Consider the following 23,949-nt stretch of genomic DNA (forward strand, 5'->3'; position numbering starts at 1 on the left):
AAAATTGAAATCTGTTTGTGTGAAACCGAGAAAAGTAAGCCTACTTTTGGAACAAGTAATATTTTTTTTGTTTACCTGAGACATTGGGTCTCATTCACTAAATATGCATAGACACAGATTTTTGCGTGAAATGTGCGTACGGACGTTTTCACGAATAAATCATGATTCATCAAAAACTATTGTACTAAAATTTATTCTAAATGTAAGAAAAGATTCAAGAACAACTTATACCCCACGTACGCAATAATCATGTACAAACGGGCGCCTTATAAGCATGTGTTAAGAACCCTATATAATTAGATGTTATTGATAAATTATAATTACAGTTCTAATTATATATATATATATATATATATATATAAAATATTAGTGGTCCAAACAATAATCACCTGATCTATCCTTATATAAACGGTGATTAATGTGTCTCATCTTGTGTTTAGATGCATGGCACACTTGGTACTGCTTGAAGACATCGCGGCGCGTGCTCTAAGGAGAGAGTGCGTCTTTAGAGAGCGCACAGATATGTTCGCGGAGAGTGACGAATGGCTGTTCAGTCGCTTTAGGTTGCCCAGAGAAGTCCTCATTGATTTATGCAACTCACTGGAACCACACCTAAGCCACATCACCAACCACTCTCACCACCTTATCTCCAAGCCTGTGTTATAACCCATGCTTCTTTTTTACCTGTGCCCGTTATGCCAGTGGATACACATTTAAATAACAAATAATTTTTCCTGGCTTCCACCTCCGACAGCAAAACCTCACGTTCATTATCGTTAAAGTTATTTTTTTGTCTTTTGTTTCAGTGCCATAATTGTCTTTCTCTGTACAAGTGCCTCGTTGTGGAAAGCCCTTATATGGAGCTGGTTTGGGCGTGCATTATGCTAATTACTGACCTCGTGCACGCAGGCGCTCATTTAGAAGACTCCAAATTCACTAACAGAAGAACGAGTTTAAGAACAAGCTCATGTGCGTACGCACGTGTTGTGAATTAGGCGGAAAGTTCAAATGTGCGTATAAATAAGAAAATTGTACGCAAAAATGAGTGAATGAGACCCATTATTATTATTACGGAGCCCCGCACATGACATGCAAGAAAAAATAAATAAATTGTGCGCAAGATTTACTAATTCGTTCCCTCAATGTACTAAAACGTTCACACTATGACTATAGTGTTCCCTTGATTTACTATTTCGTTCACTCGATTTATAAATAGTGCGCACAATTTATTAATTCGTTCTATCGATTTGTTAAATTGCATGTCATGTGCGGGGCTCCGTATATTATGACAAAAAGCACGTATAGTTTAATTTTTTTTTACGATTTTGCCTAGCATTATCAGTGGCGATGCTCGTTAGATTCTCAATCCTGTAGTACAATAATTGTACAGTCCTAAAACAGGCTTTATTTTCTTTAAACAAAATGTTAAGAATGTTTTTCAATTTACAATATAATTATTTTTATCACCTGGAATTAAATATAACCTGGACATGTTCCTGACATGCTCTAATGAAAGACAATGTTGCAGTAATTGCAATAATAAGTAAAACTTGAAAAACAATTTAAAGACATTTAAAATTATTGAAATAATAAAACAAAATTTAATTAAATTAAATTAAATAAGACATTCTGAGTTCAGTAAAATCCACCTTTGAAAAATATAATATTTATGCATTATTATACTAAACAATGCAGTAGTTGCATTAATAAGAAAAACCTGCAAGACATATGAAAGATATTTAAACCATAGTTAAAATATATATAATTTGAAAATTAAAATAAAATAAAATGGCATTAAATAAAAACGTTATTATTAAATGTTACCAATACAATCTATTATATCTGAATTAGACTGGAGTTCAGTAAAATCCACTTAAAACATTATACTAAACATTAAATATTTAAATATCTCTGAATTAATTCTCACTTAAGATTGAAATTGTTTCGGATAACTAGTTCCAACTAAACTCACCGATGTAGAGCTGGAGCTGGAGCCAGTACTAACGCCAGAACTGGAACTGGAGCTGGAGCTGGAGCTGGAGCTGGAGCCGGAGCTGGAGCCGGAGCTGGAGCTAGTAATAGTTCTGGTGCTAGAGCCAGTGCCGGAGCCAGAAGTTCCATTGTGAATGACTGTGGTGGTTGTGTGTACTCTTACACTTCCTCCTCCTCCTGATGATGATGATGATGTAATGATCCTCCTGTCCAGGTCTCCCAGTCCAATATCCACCTCACCGCCCAGTTCAATATCCACTTCTCCGCCGGCACCTGTGCCTGTGCTAGTGATGGTGATGGTCCGGGAGCCATCAGGCTGTGAGGTCGTCTCGTCATAGTATGTTGTTTCGTATTCGGTCTCGTATCCGTCGTAGCCATCATACGGATCCTCGCCAGTAGTCGTGGTAGAGCTGGATGATGAAGAGGATGAAGAGGAGGATGACGAGGAGCTACTCGCAGAACTGCTGGAGCCTCCTGTTCCACTAGTGATAACTGACGAAACCACACGACCGCTATCTGGAACAGACACCTGGTAAACACAGTAAACAGACACTGTTTACAATAAACAGTTGAACATGAATAATAAGATGTATGCACTGTTTTCTTGATTCCGTTTCAATCCAGCTGATCCCACATTTATTTTTTATTTTTTTATTAAACATATTTTTTTACTTGGAAATATGAAAAATTATAGAAGAACAAATTGTTGAATTTAGAAATCAATATGAAATTGCAATGACTTATTTCACCCAGTCCTAACTACTATGAATAATTTTGTAATAATTAAATTCCATTTAAGGTAAAAAAAAAAAAAAAAGCTGTATAATAACAGTAATTATAATATAACAGATAAAACATCAAACTTAGAATTAACTGAAATAAAACAAGTTTAAAGTGAACTAGTGAAAATTAGTAAAATATAACTACAATAATTGATAAATGATTAAAAACTAGAACCAAAATAATTAACTAATTATATATAACTATATATACATATGTATCAAAGACATGTAACAAACTGACTAAAACTTGAACCAAAATGAAAATGAAAACTGAAAATATTAAAATAAAAGCTCATTCAAAATATATACAAAACACTACATTACAAAACAGCACATTAAACAAAAGTACTAAAATAAAACTGACCGTTAGGTCTTCAGTTTCAGTTTCAGTTCCAGTCGTTTCTGATTCCATGTCCTCATAGTACGGATATTCGTAATAGTAGTTATCATCCTCTGTTTTCTGAAGATAAATGTTGAATACTGAGTGTTAATACATTAAAAATTCTGTATTATCTCCAGTGTTCCAGAAAAAAAACTACCTAAAAATGTGTTACTAATATGATTATTCTATAGTGTGTTAGAGTACATTTATTAATTTTTAGCTTTCTTAGTTCTTTTGCCAGTGCATATGGGTAGTCTGCAATATTCCACTTAGTCTCATGGAATGAGATCATACACACTGCATGCATAATAATTATGTTTATGTATAATGAAAAATGCCTTTTAAACTCGTTTCAGATGGAAAACAGCACATCCCACCACATACTTGCATATGGATCCATTTTGACAATATGAGAAATAGGAAATAACTAATGATTTCGGAGCCTGAGGACATGAACATGAGTTGAGTAGAGTCTCTCAAGCATAGACATCTTGTAATTATGGTAATTATGACAAGATGTGAATGCATCATATGGTAACATAATCTGTTTTCTTTAACAACCTCAAAAAACCAACAAAAAAGCACACCCATCATTTTATCTTCAAATTTACAATTGAGTGAGAGCAAATATATGTAAATATAAAATGTTTCATATTTTCTATATATGTGTGTGCAATGTCAAGTATGTACAAATTTATATATAATTAGCAAAATATTTACTGACACTTTGAATGACAAATGATATGTAGGACATGTTATTTGTATTTATAATTTAAATTTTTTATTTTACTGTACTGTTCGTTCATTCCGACAGGACTTTATACTTTCATACATGAGTTCTCATGTGATGCTAATTAAGCAATTCAAGCAGTGCTCTTAATTTAATAGACTGACATTCCCTGAGATGAACGAATAAAGGAAAGGAGGGATTCCCTCCGACTGAGTCCAGCGGAAATCTATGTTCTGTCTTATCTAAGGAGAAAGAGAAGAACGCGAACGCGAACGCGAATTCCAACCACTCGCCGACCTCTAGCTCGGATTCACCGTTCTGCCTCTCTCTCCCTAATTCCCACACATTAGCAATGGATAACTCATCACGTTTTCATCTGTAAAGAGGTTTCGCTGATTCTGAAGTGATGGACTCGGTTTTTGAAGGACATGGGGTTTTCTTTCATATTGCCCCCTTCTAATACCCCAGACTTAGATTTACAGCTCCTGACACACACAAAACTGAAAAAGGTGAACGTGAGGACAACAGAGGGTCGTCTGCATGCCAACATGCTGACATCAAAGCCCTAAAAGATGTAAAAGTCTGAAAACGCACCACATGCTGCAGTCACATGAAAGTTATTTTGTTTTACAGGATTAGCTCAGAGATAACTTCATCATATGTTGGCCACAACAGTTTTTCAATAGAAAGCTTACTTTTCTGAAGAATACTGGGAGCTGTGTTTTAATTTTTTTTTTTCTTTTTTTTTTCTGAATATCACATGTGACCCTGAAGCAGTCTTAAGTCGCTGGGGTATATTTGTAGCAATAGCCAAAAATAAATTGTATGGGTCAAAATGATTGATTTTTCTTTTATGGCAAAAAAAATAATTCAGATAATTCATTGTTCCATGAAGATATTTGGTAAATTTCCTATTGTATATATATTAAAACTTCATTTTTGATTAGTAATATGCATGGCTAAGAACTTAATTTGGACAACTTTAAAGGTGATTTTGTCCATATTATGAGTTTTTTGGCACCCTCAGATTCCAGATTTTAAACTAGTTGTGTCTCTGCCAAATATTTTTGGCAGATAGTTTTGTGGTCCAGGGTCACAAATGGTTGAGCATGACGCTAGCAACGGCAAGGTCATGGGTTCGATTCTCAGGGTCCATGCATATATGCAGGATTAGAGTTGGAAAAACTTTATTTCCAGAGGAAGTCAAATACACACAATTGAATTCAATTTAATCATTTAACATTTGTTAAAACTTAACTTTTGTTAAGCCAGCCTGAATATATCAGAATTGTCTGATTTAAGGCAAGACACATACAGGTGAACAGGGTCAAATATTGAACAGACTTCACCATTCTTCTCCAGTTGATTGATTACATTAAGAATAGCAAATATTTTTTTGTATTACATGTTTTCTGAAATGTCATAGGTGTTATCTAATTAAAAATTAAATGTATGCACTAGTTTGCACAAATCAGATGGAAAATTCTTGTTTCATTTTGTTGACATATCAGAGTTCCTGTAGCTCAAGTGGTAGAGCATTGCGTTAGCAAGTGCAAGGTTATGGGTTCGAATCCCAGGGAACACATGTTCGGAGAAAAATTGTTAGCCTGAATGCAATGTAAGTCGCTTTGGATAAAAGTGTCTGCTAAATGTAAAGGTTTTTACAGAGGGAATTGTTGATTTATATTTTTTTATCACTTCATAAATCAGAAAATACTGTCAACAGCCAGAAAAAAAAACATGTTTTCAGGAATAAAATGTTGCGACCAGGCGAATGATATATGAACAAACCCTTCAGTAAAAACCAGCAGAAAAGAGATAGTAATAAAACAACCTTTAAAGATATGTACAGTATTGTAATTGATACCTAAAAGACATAAATAGATAAAAAGCAATAAAATAAAACTTAAAAGTATTCTGAATGCTTTCTTCCTGAAACACACCATGGCTGAAAATCAATGTTTTTGCCTGTAATGTCTTTCCCTAAACATTGAATCCAGCAGAAACTTCAGCACTATTTACAATATTTCAGTTTTATTTGTCACATAAATGTGAAGAGTGATTTTTCTCCTGTCATTGGCATTAAATTCAGCATTTCTCCACTTTTTGACATTCTCACCACTCGTTTTGCCCCGTGGTCAATCCCACAATTCTCTCAAGCCCACCATTTGCTCAGCTCCCATAGAGAATCAATTTCAAACATTTGGCCATCTCAATTTTCTCATCTGTTTCACATGCTAAATCTTCCAGTCTTTCATTTAATGCATTTCTTCCTCTCTCTGTAGTGCTCAGAGGATATTGTCATCTGAGTGGACCCAGATGGACGGAGTCTGAATATCAACACTCAGATGACCCCATGAAATCAAGATGGGACTTTTGTGGGTTTTAGTCCATGTCTGCTCATCTATATTTAGGTATACTGATAAATGTTGATATAATACTCATTTTACATACTTAAAATGCATAATTTTTCTAGCAAAAAGATTTGAATATGAATTTAGACAAAATATTTATTGTTTTTATTTTTTTTGCATTATTACTTCATATGCAGGATTAGAATTGGAAAAGGTTTTTTACAAATGCAGTCAACTGAGGTTTTACTGGTTTGGAACGACACGAGGGTGAGTCATTAATTACATAATTTTGATTATTGGGTGAACACCCTTTAAGTCTCAATTTTTTTAAATTGAGATTTATACATAATCTGAATAAATACGTTTTACACTGATGTACAGTACGGTTTATTAGGATCGGACAATATCTGGCTGGGACACAACTATTTGAAAATCAGGAATCTGAGGGTGCAAAAAAATCGAAATACTGATCAAATCGCCTTTGAAGTTGTCCAAAGGAATTCTTCGCAATGCATATTACTAATCAAAAAAGGACGTTTTAAAATATTTACGGTAGGGAATTTACTAAATATTTTCATGGAACAAGATCTTTAATTAATATACTAATTATTTTTGACATAAAAGTAAAATCGATCATTTTGACCCATACAATGTTCTTTTTGGTTATTGCTACAAATAAACCCCAGCGACCTAAGACTGCTTTTGTGCTTACAGGTCACATATGAAATTAGCATTTTATTTAGTAAAAAAAAGTATTTTATTTTTTAAAAAAATTACGTTATCAATAAAATATGTCATCAATACTGATCCAAGCGCTCTACAGGACGAGACATGCTTCAGCGCCCTCATCTCCTCCCTCTATCACTCTCTCTTTCCTTTCTCTGACTGATGACGTCAAATAATTGCTAAATGATGAAGATAGAAAGAGCCATAAAGAATTTATTACGCCTGAAACACACACACAAGTGTGGGCAAGTATTATTACTCTGTTTTAATTTGTTTCTCATTCCACAGACTGAATGAAAGCTGAACAAATGTATAAATAGTCAAACAGTGCATGTTTAGATATGCTAACTGTATAACTGAATAACACCATTAAAACATATCTGTTACTAAAATGGCTTAATAAGTGCTTGGCTAATGTCATGGTTTTATTTTTGATTTAGGATTTAAAAGTTCTTTGGGTGTGCATATGCTTGATAAGATGACTTGACTCTTGATGTTCTCAACAGAGCTGATTTTTCGAGAAATGACTCGTCATCCAGTTTTTTTATATGGACTATGCATTCGGTTCGTTTTTCAAATTCTTAAGGGAATGAATCTAGACGAACTTACAGAGTCATCAGTGTTTGGGTCCTGGTTTTGGTGCTGTTCGGGTGCAGGAACCTCACAGTCAGGGCTGTAGTGCTCACAGTAGTCAAACGCAGCACGGTGGTCCGATACAATCATCAGCTGCTGGATGTCACCCTAGAAACAAAGAAATCAGCTATTAGCTATTATGAAACAAATAAGGAGCATTGACATATCTCTGTAGTTGATAAAGGCCATGTAAGAGATGAATAAGACAGAGGGCCATCAGAGAGAGGGACATTTCTACTTCCTATAGGACACAGTGAGGGTGGATGCCATATTTCATTTGATGCAAATTAAAATAATGCTGTGAAGGATGGAAGTACAGTAATACAGTCTATCCAATGCATGGTTAATAAACAATTATATGTAATGCAGCATACAAGGCTCACATTTATTAAGTAGTGTGATTAATTTTGAATCTACTTAAGTTTGTTTTTTATAAGAGCCAGCTAGAGCTAAGGGTCATGTTTAAAAGAGTTAGGTAATAATAACAACATACAGATCCATATAAAATGTATATTATGCATTATAATTTATTGCATTTTTACCAATAATAAAATTACACATTATTATAATTATATATAATTAATTTATTATATTAGTTCATTTTATTTTTGAAATGAACATTTATACACATTTCAATAGAATATATAAAATATAAATAAATATATAACAAATAAAAAAAGATATCTGATTCTAAAATAAAAATTAATTAACAATATAAATTAATTATATTAATAATAAATTAAATGGAATATTATTAATGAGAATAAGTTACTTTATATGTATATATATATATATATATATATATATATATATATATATATATATATATATATATTAATTGATTATAAATCATTTAAATATATATATATATATATATATATATATATATATATATATATATATATATATATATATATATACTTAATAAAAAATATATAATTTTTTTAATTATTGATATTTAATATAGATAATTAAATATCATTTATTAAATAAATATTATCAATACAATTTCTGCCTTGAGTGTGATGCTAAATGATGAGATCATTCAGACTTTGAGTGAACATATTTCAAAAATCGGAGAAAAAATGAATACAGTTCTTGCAAAACATGCATCAAAAGATGTTTTAATTCAATGCAGATTCAGCAGGAATGAGGTTCACTATTTAAGTCATAATCATTTTATATAAAGATTTAGTATGTGAGTCAGATTACTTCAGTAACTGTAAGTATTTGGAATAATGCAGCCGTCCAAGAATCATTAACAGAAGAAAAATGGAATAAGAACTGTTCATGAATTGCCAACCCCACAAAAGAAATGCAAACTAATGCATGTAAAAACATCTACAATAATCATACAAACCGAATGAGCTGAGCCTTCATATGAATCAGGAAGTCAAAACAGCATTATGTCAAATTCATCCAAAACTCAAAACACACATAGGAACAAGAGAGAAACAGCTGGGCTTTCGGCAAAACAGCTGTATCCTTTTTATTCAATAACCATGGTTTTTGGAAAAACAATGAATACAGTATGGAAAAGGTATGAAACACCTGTTGCAATATGACAGGAAACACACACACACACACACACACGGTGAAAGTGGGTCACAGTCTGGGAGGAGAGAGACAACCTCAGTGGACTCCAAAACTGTCCAATCCAATTAGGGCATAATGACCAGACACAGTACACACACACACACACACTATGAGACAGAAACATTCCCTTCCCATCTGAAAAGGTAATTTTGTGTTTTACTGACTTCACAATAAGTGCTCACTGCAAAACAGTAATCCACTTGTCCATAATTACTATAATCTGAGAGCATCTCTCTCTCATTCCCACATACACACAAACAAAAACACAAACACACAATCCTTTCAATCATCACCAGTATAATCTGATTCACGAACAAACGCCTCTTTTGTATCAGTCAAAAAAAAAAAAACACTTCACAAACTGAAAAAAACTAGTCTGGATGAGCTTTATTACTATTATGATAAATGATATCTCAATTAAATACTTAAAAACATAAAAATATTGTAGCATCAGCTACACACACACATGCATACTCTAACATATGTAAATAAATAATAAAATAATAAAATATATAAATAAAATACATGAAATATTGTAGCATCAGCTACACACACACATGCACACTCTAACACATGTAAATAAATAATAAAATAATAAAATATATAAATAAAAAGCATGAAAATATTGTGGCATCATACACTTTCCCATGATACACTTTCTGACACCAGATTTCTAACTAAGGTAATCATTTTAGTTTCTTTCGAAGATTAAAAGCTCCACTTGTCATCATGATATGTGTGCGACTACATGAATAAAGCATAATTCAGAAGCTGACGTTGCATCACCATTGCAAAAATAGCATTGTTTTGTTCCATTTGTAAATGTGCAGGAAGCGCTGCACTGATTTATTACACAAGTCAGCCTAATCGGTGATTCTTCCTTGTTATACACGCACAAATACACATTTTTCCCACAGCGATCTGGGAAAAAACTTGTACAAGCAGGCGGAGAAAATGTGGGCAAAAGAAGTGTGAACTCAGGAAGATGAATGTCTGGAACTGACACAAGTTTAGAGTCAAAGATGGAGAGACAAGCACACACACACACACACATTATCTAATGGAGTAGATTTAACTCATCACATGAAAACAGAGAGAGAGACACAGAAGGCTCTCCAGGCTGTGTGGAGATCAGAATCAGCAGAGCAAACACAAGAGCCACAGAGAATACTGCGAAACAACACACTTCTGCAGTCGAGCAAACAGCAGAACACAGAGCTCTGCAGAACAGGAACATGACTTACAGAACTCTGCTGCATGGGCACATGCTTCAAGTTTTGATTTAAGCAAAACATGTTTGACAAGGAAGCATTCAATTAATAAAAAATGAAAGACATTTATAATATTAACTCATTTTCTATTTCAAATAAATGCTGTTCTTTTGACCTATCTTTCACAACAATTATATTACTTCAATAGCCAAATAATGTAACATGGGAAATCCAGGAGACTTAGGAGAAATATTTTTTTAATAAACAAATGCAAAGTGGAGCATTACATTTTGCACTCTGTGTATAAAAAATAATAATAATAATCACATTTTAATTTCATAAAAATAACTAATTGTTTTAATGAGACAGATGGGCCTGAATTCTAGCCGTGTATTACGGAAGATAAATCTTTTTGATTAAATCATTCATTGTTTGTGATTAGGCATGTACTCTGTATGCAAGTGCATGCAAATGAAATTATTAATGTATGGCAATTACAGAAATGCATGCAAGTTGAATGTATGAAAATAAAATAAAATAATTTTTGATCATATAAGTGCAGCGCTGTTGAGCAGAAGAGACTTATTTAAGTGTCAGTGTAAGTAGCATCAGCATCTTTCCTGGTTTGATTCCCTGTTTTTGTTCTCTTTGTCACTCATGACATTTTCCTATGTCTTTACTGTAGGAACAATGACTGCAGTCATTTCTCGTTGGCTGTTGCTCTGGATTGTTTGCCAGTGTAAACATGTGTTTGGACTTGACACCAGATTCAGATCCAAAATCCAGAGACTCCTAAAATCCACACACATTTCAAACCTTTCAAACCGGCCCAAAACACACACACACACACACACACACAGACAAATCTACTGTTCTTAAATATCAATTAAATATAATCACCCAGGACTAATTTTAACACACAGAGACTTATCCGAGGCAAATTACCTGTTGACAAGTAAGCTTTCAATTATCATTTCACCACTATTTCATACCATCAAACACATTCAGATGAGCCCTAACCATCAACTAAAACTTGAAAATACATTGAACAAGTCTGTAAAATGACCCCTTGGACTTTCTGCATCACTCCAGATTTGACCATACAATATTTTTTGTTCGTATAGCGTGTGAGGAGAAGAGCACCAGAAGCAGAAGAAGAGCGAGAGACACAGAGGTGTACAGAGACAACAGATCTATTTCCGAGAGAAATTTATCACATTAATGTGGGACAGAGAGAGAATAATAGACATTGCATTGTCAGCAACTTTGAAATACGAGCTTCTTTTTGGCCAGAAGCTCCCCACATCTCTCGCCGGAGTCCGAAGGAACGGTTTCAGCAGCTGCCTGTGGTGACGCACACGGCCAAAACACTGTAAAAGCACACACATGTTTCAAATGGTTCAAAACAACACAACTGCGAAACGACTGTCACATGGCTGTAGTCAACAGAAGGGGGCGACAGATGGGACAGCTGCAAATGAATAAAAATGGAGGAACTATCCCACACTTTTCTGGTAGGGAGCCCAGAGTACAACTCGTTCCCTTCAGCACTCGAAAAACATCTCGATCCCTCGTTCTGTCCTGCCATAATTCATTTAGACACGAATCCAACATGTTCACAAACACACACACACACACACACACACACACACACACGTGCTGTACACACGCACTGGATGAATCTCATGAAAACATCACATAGTCATATTACAGCCCAAAATCACATGTACATAATTAATTAATTAATTAATATAATCATTATATTATTTGTCTTAATATATATATATATATATATATATATATATATATTTGATTAATATTACTATTATAAAAAACATAAAATGATAAATATATACTATAAACATACAGTATAAATTATAAGGATTATAATGCATAATATTATTAACATTATAAACATACAAGTTGTTACTATTATTATCATCATTATATAGGTAAATAAAATAAATAATAATAAATAAATAAATAAATAAATAAATAAAATAACTAATAGTAGATAAAAAAAGATATAATAATAATACATATATTTAAAAATATAAATATATAAATATATTAACATAAATATAAATTAATAAACAATATATAAAGTAATAACATTAATAATATTATAATGATAAATATCTATCTATCTATCTATCTATCTATCTATCTATCTATCTATCTATCTATCTATCTATCTATCTATCTATCTATCTATCTATCTATCTATCTATCTATCTATATCTATCTATCTATCCATTCATCCAAAGCTTTCTATATGCATATGTGTTACATTAATCTATATTATATCTATATTACAATAAATGCAGAGGGCTTATCATAAAAAAAAAATGTAGACCCAATCTAAACCATCTTAAATTGGAGTGATTTAAGTTAAATATGACCCAGACATGTTCTTGACAGTTTGTGTTAGATTCACCCACACAAACACACACTATCCGGTCTAACTGGAGTTTCAAAGCTTCAGGTCTTGTACTTATTAGGTTTGTTTAAAAATGACATCATCGCAGCTGCTTATGACCTCATCAGCCCAAGACACGGGAAATAGGCCACATGTGATCCGCATTAGAACATGGACTCATGCTGTGGGAGAGATTGCAAAGGATTTTAACAGAGCAGTATGAAACGCTCCACAAGAGCGACTGGATATCTGGGCAAACTTGAGACCACAACTGCCGCATGCAGACGCTCACACGTGTGACGGTGTTCACACACACACACACACACACACACACGCACATCCAGGCAACGTCTGGCCATTCTCAAGAGTAAAAAAAAAACTACCTCAGAAACCAAACCATCCAATGACATAAGCACACACACACACACACACATGGTGGCAGCATCTGGAGACCCTTAAGATCAATGCCAAAAGCAACAGGCATGTCTACCACTGCATTTTCCATGCGTTCCTTTTGTCCACCAACCCTGCATCAGCATTCGCTCCTTCATTTCTCCTCTACTCCATCACTCGCCTCCATTTTCACTTCTCCATTTAATTATGATGGAGTCTCTGACCATACAGAAACGTTTTTGGTCTTTTATGTTCAGTTTCTTCAACTGCAGCACTCAATGATGGATTAATCAGACTGTGTTTTCATAACGTTTAATATGGAATGCTGGGAAACTACTGAACCAAAACATCTGTGCAATGTTTCTTGAATGTTCTCCCTCATCCGGGCAGAGAAAGCTTTTTTAACATGTGTATACAAATATTACATATTTATATGTTTTATTTGTCATTTAAGCAACACCAAACAGAATTGTAAAACATGTAGGCAAAAATAAATAGTTCAAAAGTTTGGAGAAAAAGAGATTTTGAATATTTTTCAGGCTGCATTTATTTAATCAAAAATACAGTGGTGCTGTAAAATATTGCTACAATTTAAAAAGAGGTGAATTTTGAGCATTATTACTCCAGTCTTTCAGAGTCACATGATCATAAATCATAATAATTTAATATACTGATTTACTGCTCAAGAAACGTTTCTGACTATTTTCATCAATGTTGAAAACGTATGCTGTTAAATGTGCTTGCGGAAACATATTTTAAAATAACAGAATTTCTTTGAAAGAAATCTTTTGCAACATTATGTCTTTACAGTTACTTTTGAAAGTTCACAGTTCACAACTTAATGCATCCTTAATGAATAAAAGTATTCATTTATTTTCCTAAAAAAAAAAAAAACCTTCATGTATACAGGAAAAATAATAACCAATCATATCACAGCCTAACACATTTCAACCAATAAAATCCTGACTCATATTATCAAGTCCCACCCCCTTTATTTTCTACACAATATTATGTTCCACTCAGACACATTTTACAACGCATCACATTATAGTAGTTAAATATCTAGTGACTGCAATTTCATGACTTTATGTCATCTCTCTTGCCTTTAAAAGTGCTGTTCTCCTTTAAAAGTGAAACTCTAAACATCAAGCATTTCTTTCTTTAAATATCTTCCTTCCTCTCTCATTTTCTACTTCAGTCATGTGAGAGAGAATGATGATACAGGTCAAGTGCAATGAGTGACGTGTGAATCATGCTGATTTCAACCACACTTCTGTAGGATTTGTCCCTCAGAGGGAGAATCCCCCCCCCCCCCACACACACACACTTCTGCTGACCTGCACTGTACATGTGCTGTGGAAACCCCCTCAATGATGTCAGCAGACATGAGTCTCAAACTCCTCATCCTGACCAGAACTTTCCACAAAAACATCACCTTTGCCTCTATGTGTGTGAGATATTTATGCACTGTTAAATATGAAGCAAACTTTTCCATCTGATACAAATCTAAAACTGATAACAGTCTGATGCTGTAGGAGATCTGCCTTGCTGTGGAACTCTTCTACATGTGCAAAATCATGGGTAAAAGGGTAGGCCTATAGTTCACCCTAAAATGAAAATTACTCCATGATTTACTAGTTTCTGCAATAGCCCAAAAGAAGTCTAATGAAATGCATCCATCCATCATATATAGTGTCCCACACTACTCCATGGAGTGAATTAGGGCTGTCACGATATTTGATTTTTCATATCACGGTTATTGTGGCCATAAGAATTCACAATGTCGATATATTGTGATATCTATAGAAACCTTGGGGTGGGGAAGATATCAGTCAAATTATTTTTTAATTTGTTTATTGAGTGTTTCTTTTTTACCCAACGAGCATAATATTGATACTGATAAACGCAGGGCACAATACTCAGGCTTTCTCCGTCTTCTTTGAAGCTCTTATGAAATAACCATAGAGAAAATACTGTCAAGTTCAACAGTATGATGAATAAATATGTTGCCATTTGTTAACATTAATGTATTAACGAACATGAATGAACAATGAGTAATTCAATGTTCATGTTCATAGTACATTAATGTTTACAAACACAACTTGTGATTTTAACAATGCTTTAGTAAATGCTGAAATTAACATGACCTAAGATTAATAAATGCTGTGGAAATATTGATCATTATTCATTATTTTATTTATATATGTTAACTAATGTAATTAACTAATGTTAACTAATGAACCTTATTGAAGAATGACCACAGATGAGGCATTAAGTGCATGGCACTGTGACCAACTTAACATTTTACAGAGTTTAATGTAGCAATGTGGTCGCTCAGTTTTTCAAGATCCGTTTTAATCGTGTAACTGTCATAGATTTGAACAAAGAAAGAAATAAAGTGTTACTATGCACAGGCCGTATTGATTGCAAATACAAAAATAAGACGAGTAAAGAAAACGCGGTACTTATTAAAATATATGAACAAGAAAACCGCTGTTAATAGGTTATAATATTTCCCAGTCTATGACTAGTAAAATAATAACAACTGATGAACACAGTTCTCCTCAGAGTAGCTGCGAGTGCTGCGTCTTCTTCTTGTGTGACAGGTGTCAGAGTTAAGGCACGATACTGCCACCTGGGCACTCAACCAGGTACTGTTACCAAGTATTTACATGTGGTGTCATCATAAGAGAACTGTTCATTTAAAATATTGCGGTTATCACTAATACCGGTATATCCTCACTGAATTACACTAATTTATACACTAAATTAACACGATATCGATAATTGTGTATTTGAATATCATGGTTATCGTCAATCGCGACAGCCCTAGAGTGAATAAAGGCCTTCTGAAGCGAATCCATGCGTTTGTATAAGAAAAATATCCATATTTTATAGGGATGCACGATAATATCGGCACAACATCGGTATCGGCCGATAAAAGCTTAAAATGACCATCATCGGTATCGGCCGATATGAATATTTCTGCCGATGAACCAAACCGATATTCTCCAAGTGAAATAATTGACCTGTTTTTCAGATATGAATGTCTGTCTACATTTGTAAAATAATACATTTATGGTAGAATCAGTACAGAAGAGATACATGGATTTCTCTTTAGTAAAATTAAAGTTTAAATATATCAGGCGAAAAATTTGTATATATATCGATATCGGTATCGGCCAAAATTATTTTGAAAATATCGGCATATCGAATATCGGCCAAAATCCAATATCATGCATCCCTAATATTTTACACTTTACGAACAGTAATCTCTAGATTCTGCTAACTGTCTTAAGTCCGTTCACAATATTTCATCACAGTTCACAACAGTGTTTTGGACTATTGAAAAAAAAAAACACCTATTCACTGCCATTATAAAGCTTGGAATAGCCAGGATATTTTTTTTAATATAACTCTGACTGCATTTGTCTGAAAGAAGAAAGTCATATACAACTAGGGTTGCTTGAGGGTGAGTAAATCATGGGGTAATTTTCATTTTTGGGTGTGCTATCCATTTAAATAAACATTTTGGAGTACTTATTTCAAGTAATATGAAGTTTACTCACACAAATTAAAATGAAATCATTGAGTTCATCCCAGTGTATTCTGGGACTGTCTTCTATTAAGTACCCGCTTTTGATTTAAGCCAGAATGAGACATCTTAGAAGACAGCACCATTTTGCACCCTAAAGAGTGTCTAGACACAAACAAAAAAACATGTCTAGACAGCTCACAGGCTCACAAACATGTTTTAAGAAAAAGCTACAGAAATGTAAGCAAACCTAAATTAACCCAATATTGCTCATGAAATACTGCTTCATGAAAATGACACTCTTTTAGTTTGTTTTCTCTATGATGTCTTTGGTCTCTTCTCTCTGTTTATCTTACAGGTCCATAGTGAAATGTGTCAGCGTTTAAGAGAATTGAATTACATGTGCAGCTTCAGAAATGAAATATGATTTCGCTGTGTGTATACGGCAGGGGTTTGGTTACGGTTCTGTGGTGACTCGGTGTCTCGCTCTGTGGAAAAAAGCACACAGCTCTTTCCATTTTCTCCAAACACTTTAACTTCAAACAGAAAGGTAGACCAAACCTTAAAGACAGATCAGCATTCCATGAACCCTGTGCGTCTGCGGTCAAAACCCTCGGGATCAACACTAGCATTACCTACAGTCCTTCTGAATGACTCACATTCACTCACAGACTCTTCCAATCCCACAACCCTTCAGCTTTTGCTAGCAACACACACCGAGATTGAACAAACAGCAGCAAATTCAATTTTTTGTGTATTTCCGAATGGTACGGCTTCCTGCATACTGCACCAACACGGAAAAAAATGGACTTTCACTCAGAAATTATTTGCAGATTTCACAAATAATTACAAAGAAAAGGCAAGTAACACACACACTTAAACATGAACCTTTAAAGAAGAAATACTTAATTGTATTTTCTTGTAAAACATGTTCTTTGATTTTTTTACAACTTTGAAAAATAAAAATACACTTTTACTGTGTATACACTGTTTATTATCTACTACATTTAAAAATTTGTATGAAAGATTACTCAAAGGAATTGAAATGCTAAAAATGTCACCACATTGAATATTTAATTCAGCAAGGGCCATAAAGACTTTATCTCTGAAATATGAAGCATTATTATTTTGCACTTTTGCCCAATATTGTGCAAAATTATGTTAACTTTTTACCCTCTAATCTAACATCACAAAAAAATATTATTATACAATAATTGCATTCTTTCGCAAAAGTATTGCATTTCCCCCAAAAATTTAGCATTTTCTCATGAAATATTTGCATTCTCTCATAAAAGTACTGCATTTCCCACTAAAAACGTTGCGTTTCCTTGCTAAATATTAGCATTTTCATGCAAAAGTATTGCATGTCTCTAAAAAAAACTTTTTCTTAAAAAAATATTTGCATTGTCTCTCAGAAGTATTGCAATCCCCCCAAGAAACTTACCAATTCTCTCACCAAATGTTTGTTTCTTTCAAAAAGTTTTGCAGATGAGACACATTTTTCCCCCCACCACCTCATATTAATTCGAACACAAAAGCTTTGTGAGCGAACACAAAATGTCTCAGAAAAATGCTAACGTTTTGCGAGCAAATACGAAAGATCTGAAATTGATCATCGCTGTCACAGATAACATGAGTAGCACGTTAGAGTCTGACCAAATACAAGCACAACCACACTTCACATGCACTGTATAGTTATTTTAAACGTTTATGGTTAACCTGACTATTACACAGACAAGCAAACATGACCTGTCTATAAACCCTTGTGCCACAGGGTAACCCTACAATCTCACATTAGCACTACATAACGACGAGTTGCTAAACAAACACTTCTCCACTGGACACAGTCACAGAGAGGTGCTGAAACACTTCAACACTCGGTGAAGACCACAGACACATGTCCACAAATCTGAAGGCCCACAACACACAGACAACAAGAGTGAAGAAACACAGTCCAACACAAAGATCTCTCAGTTCTTCCTCTCAGACAGCAACAGCTCGCCTCAGACCGCTGAGACACAACAGTGCAATAAAAGCTTGAGAAGCCTCTAAAGCCCCTTTCACACTGTACGTCCGACCCGGCATATTGCCAGAACATTGCCGGGTCGCCTTCTGTGTGAAAGCAACCACGTCCCGGGATTGATTCCGGCATTGAACCCGGGTCGGGGACCTAGTAACATTGCGGGGTTCGACCCGGGACGAGCGCTGTGTGAACAAAAGCCAGATCTAATTCCGTGTCGAAGTGATGACGCGCGTTATGGCGCGACTCTTTTACCGGCTGTTTTGAAGGAAGATCAACGTTTGCGACAAAAAAAATGTGCAAACTGTAATGAATCAGTTAGTTCCTCACTTTCCGCGCTGACGCCGAGATCGTTTGCTTGTTTCAGTGAAAGTATAACGTGCCTAACGTTTTCAACTCGTACATTACACGTCACGCGCTGATGTCACGTGTCGTTACGGGATCTTACGGGTTGTGTGTGAAAGCATGCACATATACCGGTTAATCACTGGCAGTGTGAAAGTGCAAAATCTAGCGACCCGGAACAATTGCCGGAACACTTTACCCGTGTATCTGCAGGAATGGCAGTGTGAAAGGGGCATAAGAAGACGCTTTGAGTAGATGTGATTCCTCCTTACCTCAAACACCTCCTCATCCAGGATACGTGTCCCGAAGACCACAATGCCTTTGGTGTCGATGATGGGGTGAGGGCTTCTGGATAGCGTCCGTGTCACCTTTTTCTTACAGTCAAAAACCAGAGTGATGCTCTGTTTGTGAACGCTGATCGCCACACGGTGCCACCTGACACAAACACACACACGAATGAGGGTCAATCTGTCCATTCGTCTGTAATCCATCTATAACGTGTCTATCCATCTATCTATCTATCTAAATTGTCCCTATGCATATGTATTATTTAAGTGTTTCTGCAGTGTTTATGTAGTTAAACAGGGCGTCACACCTGTGTCTTCTCACCTGTGCAGGTGCTGGCTTCACAGCCGTGTAACAGATTAAATATGTCGCACATCAAAGCTAATAATGAAAACCAAACACACTAAATCCTAACCAGGCATGAACTAACCAGCCCTGCAGTTTTCAGTGTCAAGAAAATAGTGACAAAAACACACAATCATTTCATATTTATTACACGGCTTATGGTGCGGCTTACTTTCCGTCCGCCAAGTTGACCCCTCTGAAGAGCGGGTAGTCCTCTGGGCCGGGTTTGCCCAGGTGATCCTCATACAGGAAAACAGGAGAGCGTCCCACCTCCAGACCGAGCTGCTGGATGCCCTGTTCGTTATACACCGACAGCAGGAAGGACTGACTGCCTTTCTTTGGCTTCACCGTCGCCAAGATGGAGAAGTCCTCAGGAAACATGGATGCTAAAGAGGGACAGGGTGTTATTTTTGGAATTCAAAAGGGTTTTGGGGGGTTTCTGGGCGCAAAAGACTAAGGACAGTGTATGACCGTGCATTACATCATGTCTATGAGCAGACAGACGCTGTCAGGTAACAAAGATAAAGTGTTTAACATGGAGAAGAGCAGAATGGAAAACGGTTGGATCTCTGGCACATCTTTGGGAAACTCTTTAACAATGTGTATGTGTGTGTGTGTGTGTGTGTGTTGATAAGAGTCTTGGATCTACTGGGAGGGAGTAGAGAGAGCAAGAGAGATTGCGAGAGTAATGAGGAGAGCAGCTGTTCCCTAAGAGACATTTTATTACCTTAATTCATCTAGCAGAGAGAGGTGAAGAGAACAAACACAGAGAGAAAACCACAAATACAAACAGAGAGAAAAACATCTGAATATGAACATTCTGTCACTGTTTACTCAACACCATGTCGCTCCAAACTACGACTTTTGTTCTTGTGAGGAACATAAAATGTGATGTTTATTGGCGTCTCAGAGTTGACTCTTTTCCATACAATAAAATTGAATGCTGTCAAGCTCCAAAAAGGCCAGAAAAGCATCATAAAAATATCAGAAAATTGCTCCACGTGATTGATTATAGTCATTTTAAAGAAATGTATACTTTTATTCAGCAAAAACTGACATTAAAGGCATTGATAATGCAAATGATTTCTATTTCAAACAAATGCTGTTATTTTAAACATTCTATTCATCAAAAAGAATACTGAAAAAATATAAAAATATAAACCAACACTACTGTTTCCAACATTGATAATAATCAGAAATGCTTCTAGTTTTTTTTAATTGTAGTAATATTTCACACAATTACCGGTTTTTCTGTATTACAGCAAATAAATACAGCTTTTTTGAGCAGAAGAGACTCATTTCAAAAACATAAAACAAGTGTATTTAAGACCATAATTTTATACTGTATTTTATTTGCTTAAAAATGCACACTTTCTGTCACTTCCTATAACCCCTGATTTCATATTTGAATCTAAACCTGACAAAAAAACGAGACTTGAGTGTTTTATGGTGCTTTTTTGAAGCTGGAGAGCCCCTGGATCCTGTCTGGAAAAGAGCAGATTTTAGAATGACATTTTTGGGTGAACTGTCCCTTTAAGACTGTCAAATTTCAAAAACCAAAGAAAGAGAAGGAAAAAATTGTGAACTTAAACAGTCTCTTTCTAAAATGGGAAAAACAGACATGAGTTTTATCGTATGCACACACACAACATGTGCCAAACAGATGCCCACTGCCAGGGCGTCTGGGAAAATCTAGGCTGCTTGGACAGGAAGTGAGTTTTCCAGTCATCCAAAAGACAAAGCATCCATACATCTGTGCAGTAAACACACCTGATGAATGTTGCAGTGTTTAGTGTGTTTATGGCATTGTGTGGATGGAAACACTTTGATAAACTGCACAGGATTCGAGTTGTTACTGGACTTCAGTACCTTCCCAGAATCCCATCTCCATCTCTAACTCCTCCTTTCTCTCCTCTGTTTATGTCTGAAGATATTTTTTCAGTCTTCAGAGGTGATTCTGCTCAAGTCACACCATTACAGACAGTCTACATCTCTAAAAACCTCATAAAACACACGTCTCATAAAAAAAACTAATGAGGTTATTCGAGGTCTGATCTGCACAGATTTCTTAAATATCTCCAAAATGTTAATCATCTGAGGCGTCCTCTGAAAACAGAGTTTCATTTCTGCTTTTGCTTACATTAAGCGCTTACTGTGTGTATAAATGTGCAGAAATGAAGAGATGGCACCAGCCACCAGACGATCCTTAAGATATTTAACGGGAGGCGTTTATCTTAAAACAAGCTGTGCAGAGAAAACCACTGCCACTGAAAACAACCTTAACTCCAGTAACAGTCAATGAGCAAACCGTGAACATTATATTCTGCGTCTAGACATATTTTATTAGTTTCATAACAGACCAGTGATATTTTAGTATTATTTATACACTACTGTAGTTTTTATTAATCGTTTGAACTCGCTTTTATGCTTATATTTTCATTTTAGCTTAATATGAAGTAATTTTGCTATCAATTTAGTAATTTCATGATTTTATTGATCTCTTTAGGTCTTCATAACCAGTGTTGTTATTGTTGACTTAAAAGCTGGCATAAAATAAAATAAATAAATACTATACGCCAAAGAATAAAAATGATTTACACTCAAAATTTATACGTTTCTTCTCGAAAATTGCAATTTTACAGTATATCATGCAATTGAAAGTCATACATTTGCGATTGTGAGCTAACATCTCGCAATTCTGACTGTTTTACACATTTTTATCTTACAATTTCGTAAAAAAAAAAAAAAAACTGAAATGGTAAGAACTATGAGATATAAAGTCGAAACTGTGAGAAATTTTATATTTTATATCTCACACTTTAGAGAAAAAAAAATTGAAATGGAAAGTAAAAAATTGTGAGATGTGTACTCAGAGTTTTGTGAAAAAAAGTCTAAAGTCTAAATTGCGAGATAAAAACTTGGATTTGTGAGTATTGTGAGTCTCAATTAACTTTTTCATTTTCTTTTTGGCAGAAATAGGCTTCCACATGTAACAGTCTATAAATAATGTAGCATGTAAAACCCTGTGACATGCATGCATACAGTGTGTGTGTGTGTGTGTGTGTGTGTGTGTGTGTGTGCATGTGTGTGTGTGTAAATAATAAAACTTTACATGACACTTTTATGATTTCATGAGGATTGTTACATGCTCACACAAGTGTCATGTTCACATGCAAGGACCAGCTTTACACACACACACATATGACAACAAGAGATAATCTGTGCTTTTGTCCTGGTTTCCTGTGTTAAACACTGGGCTGAAGGTCAAAGAGGTCATCACTCTGGAGACGAGGTCTGCCCATCACTAGGGCCATATGAAACACAACCAGAGTTCAGAGAGTGTTTGTTATCTACGGTCTCATCTCTCCCTTCTCCTCCAGTCAGAATTAGGTCTTTATGCAGAAACCTAAAGGAATGCAGGAGTCTTCGGACGCTGAGGAATCACATTACTACATCCTGAATCCCTGCACTCTCTACCTGAAGTGATTACAAGATCCTCTTTTACAGATCAAACTAATGGTTAGGTCTATAAGCACAACTGAACAGTTCATTAGTCTTAAGTTACTACACTGAACAAACTGATGCTGTTATTCACTCCAAAATTGGTTGCTCTTGATTTTACAGTACGTGTACTTACATGTACTTACAGTGTATTTATCTAAGAAAGTTCAGGTAATACAAGGTAATTACATGGGGTAAGGTTAGGTTTGGGGTAGTTTCAGGGTTAGTACCTAGTTGTTACATAGTTGTTGTAATTACTATAATAAGTACATAGTATGTACACGAGGAACAGGACTGTAAAATAAAGTGCTAAATTTCACAAATAATTACAAATAAAATAAAATAAAATAAAATAAAATAAAATAAAATAAAATAAAATAAAATAAAATAAAATAAAATAAAATTAAATAAAATTAAATTTTATTTTATTTAATTTTCACATGTATGTATATGTATATATTATGTAAACACAAACTTTAATTTTGGATTTGATTAATTTTTATTAATTGATTTGACAGCCCTAATTTACTTAATAAATTAAATTACAACAAAAAGATCAGCACTAAGCATGACATTTTAAAGTAGAAAGACTGAAAAATATAAATATAAATATTATAAATATAATAAACAAATAGATAAAATAAATAAATACATTCTATCCTTACCTTATAAATAATTCAAATGAATACAGTTTTAGATT

The 23,949-nt window shown here is 34.6% G+C and overlaps 1 protein-coding gene across 1 annotated transcript in view; it reads right to left on the reverse strand.

Moving 5' to 3' along the window:
• The window catches only part of LOC113064394 (collagen alpha-1(V) chain-like), an 87,122-nt gene that overhangs the window by 41,774 nt on the left and 21,399 nt on the right, over positions 1-23,949 (reverse strand). The window contains 5 exon segments of the mRNA XM_026235191.1: positions 1,973-2,521; positions 3,139-3,234; positions 7,576-7,707; positions 19,391-19,553; positions 19,921-20,134. Coding sequence (XP_026090976.1) covers positions 1,973-2,521; positions 3,139-3,234; positions 7,576-7,707; positions 19,391-19,553; positions 19,921-20,129 — 1,149 coding nt within the window. The 5' untranslated portion in view covers positions 20,130-20,134.

This window comes from Carassius auratus, chromosome 46, assembly GCF_003368295.1.
Source record: "Carassius auratus strain Wakin chromosome 46, ASM336829v1, whole genome shotgun sequence".
In the NCBI taxonomy this organism is placed as follows: domain Eukaryota; kingdom Metazoa; phylum Chordata; class Actinopteri; order Cypriniformes; family Cyprinidae; genus Carassius; species Carassius auratus.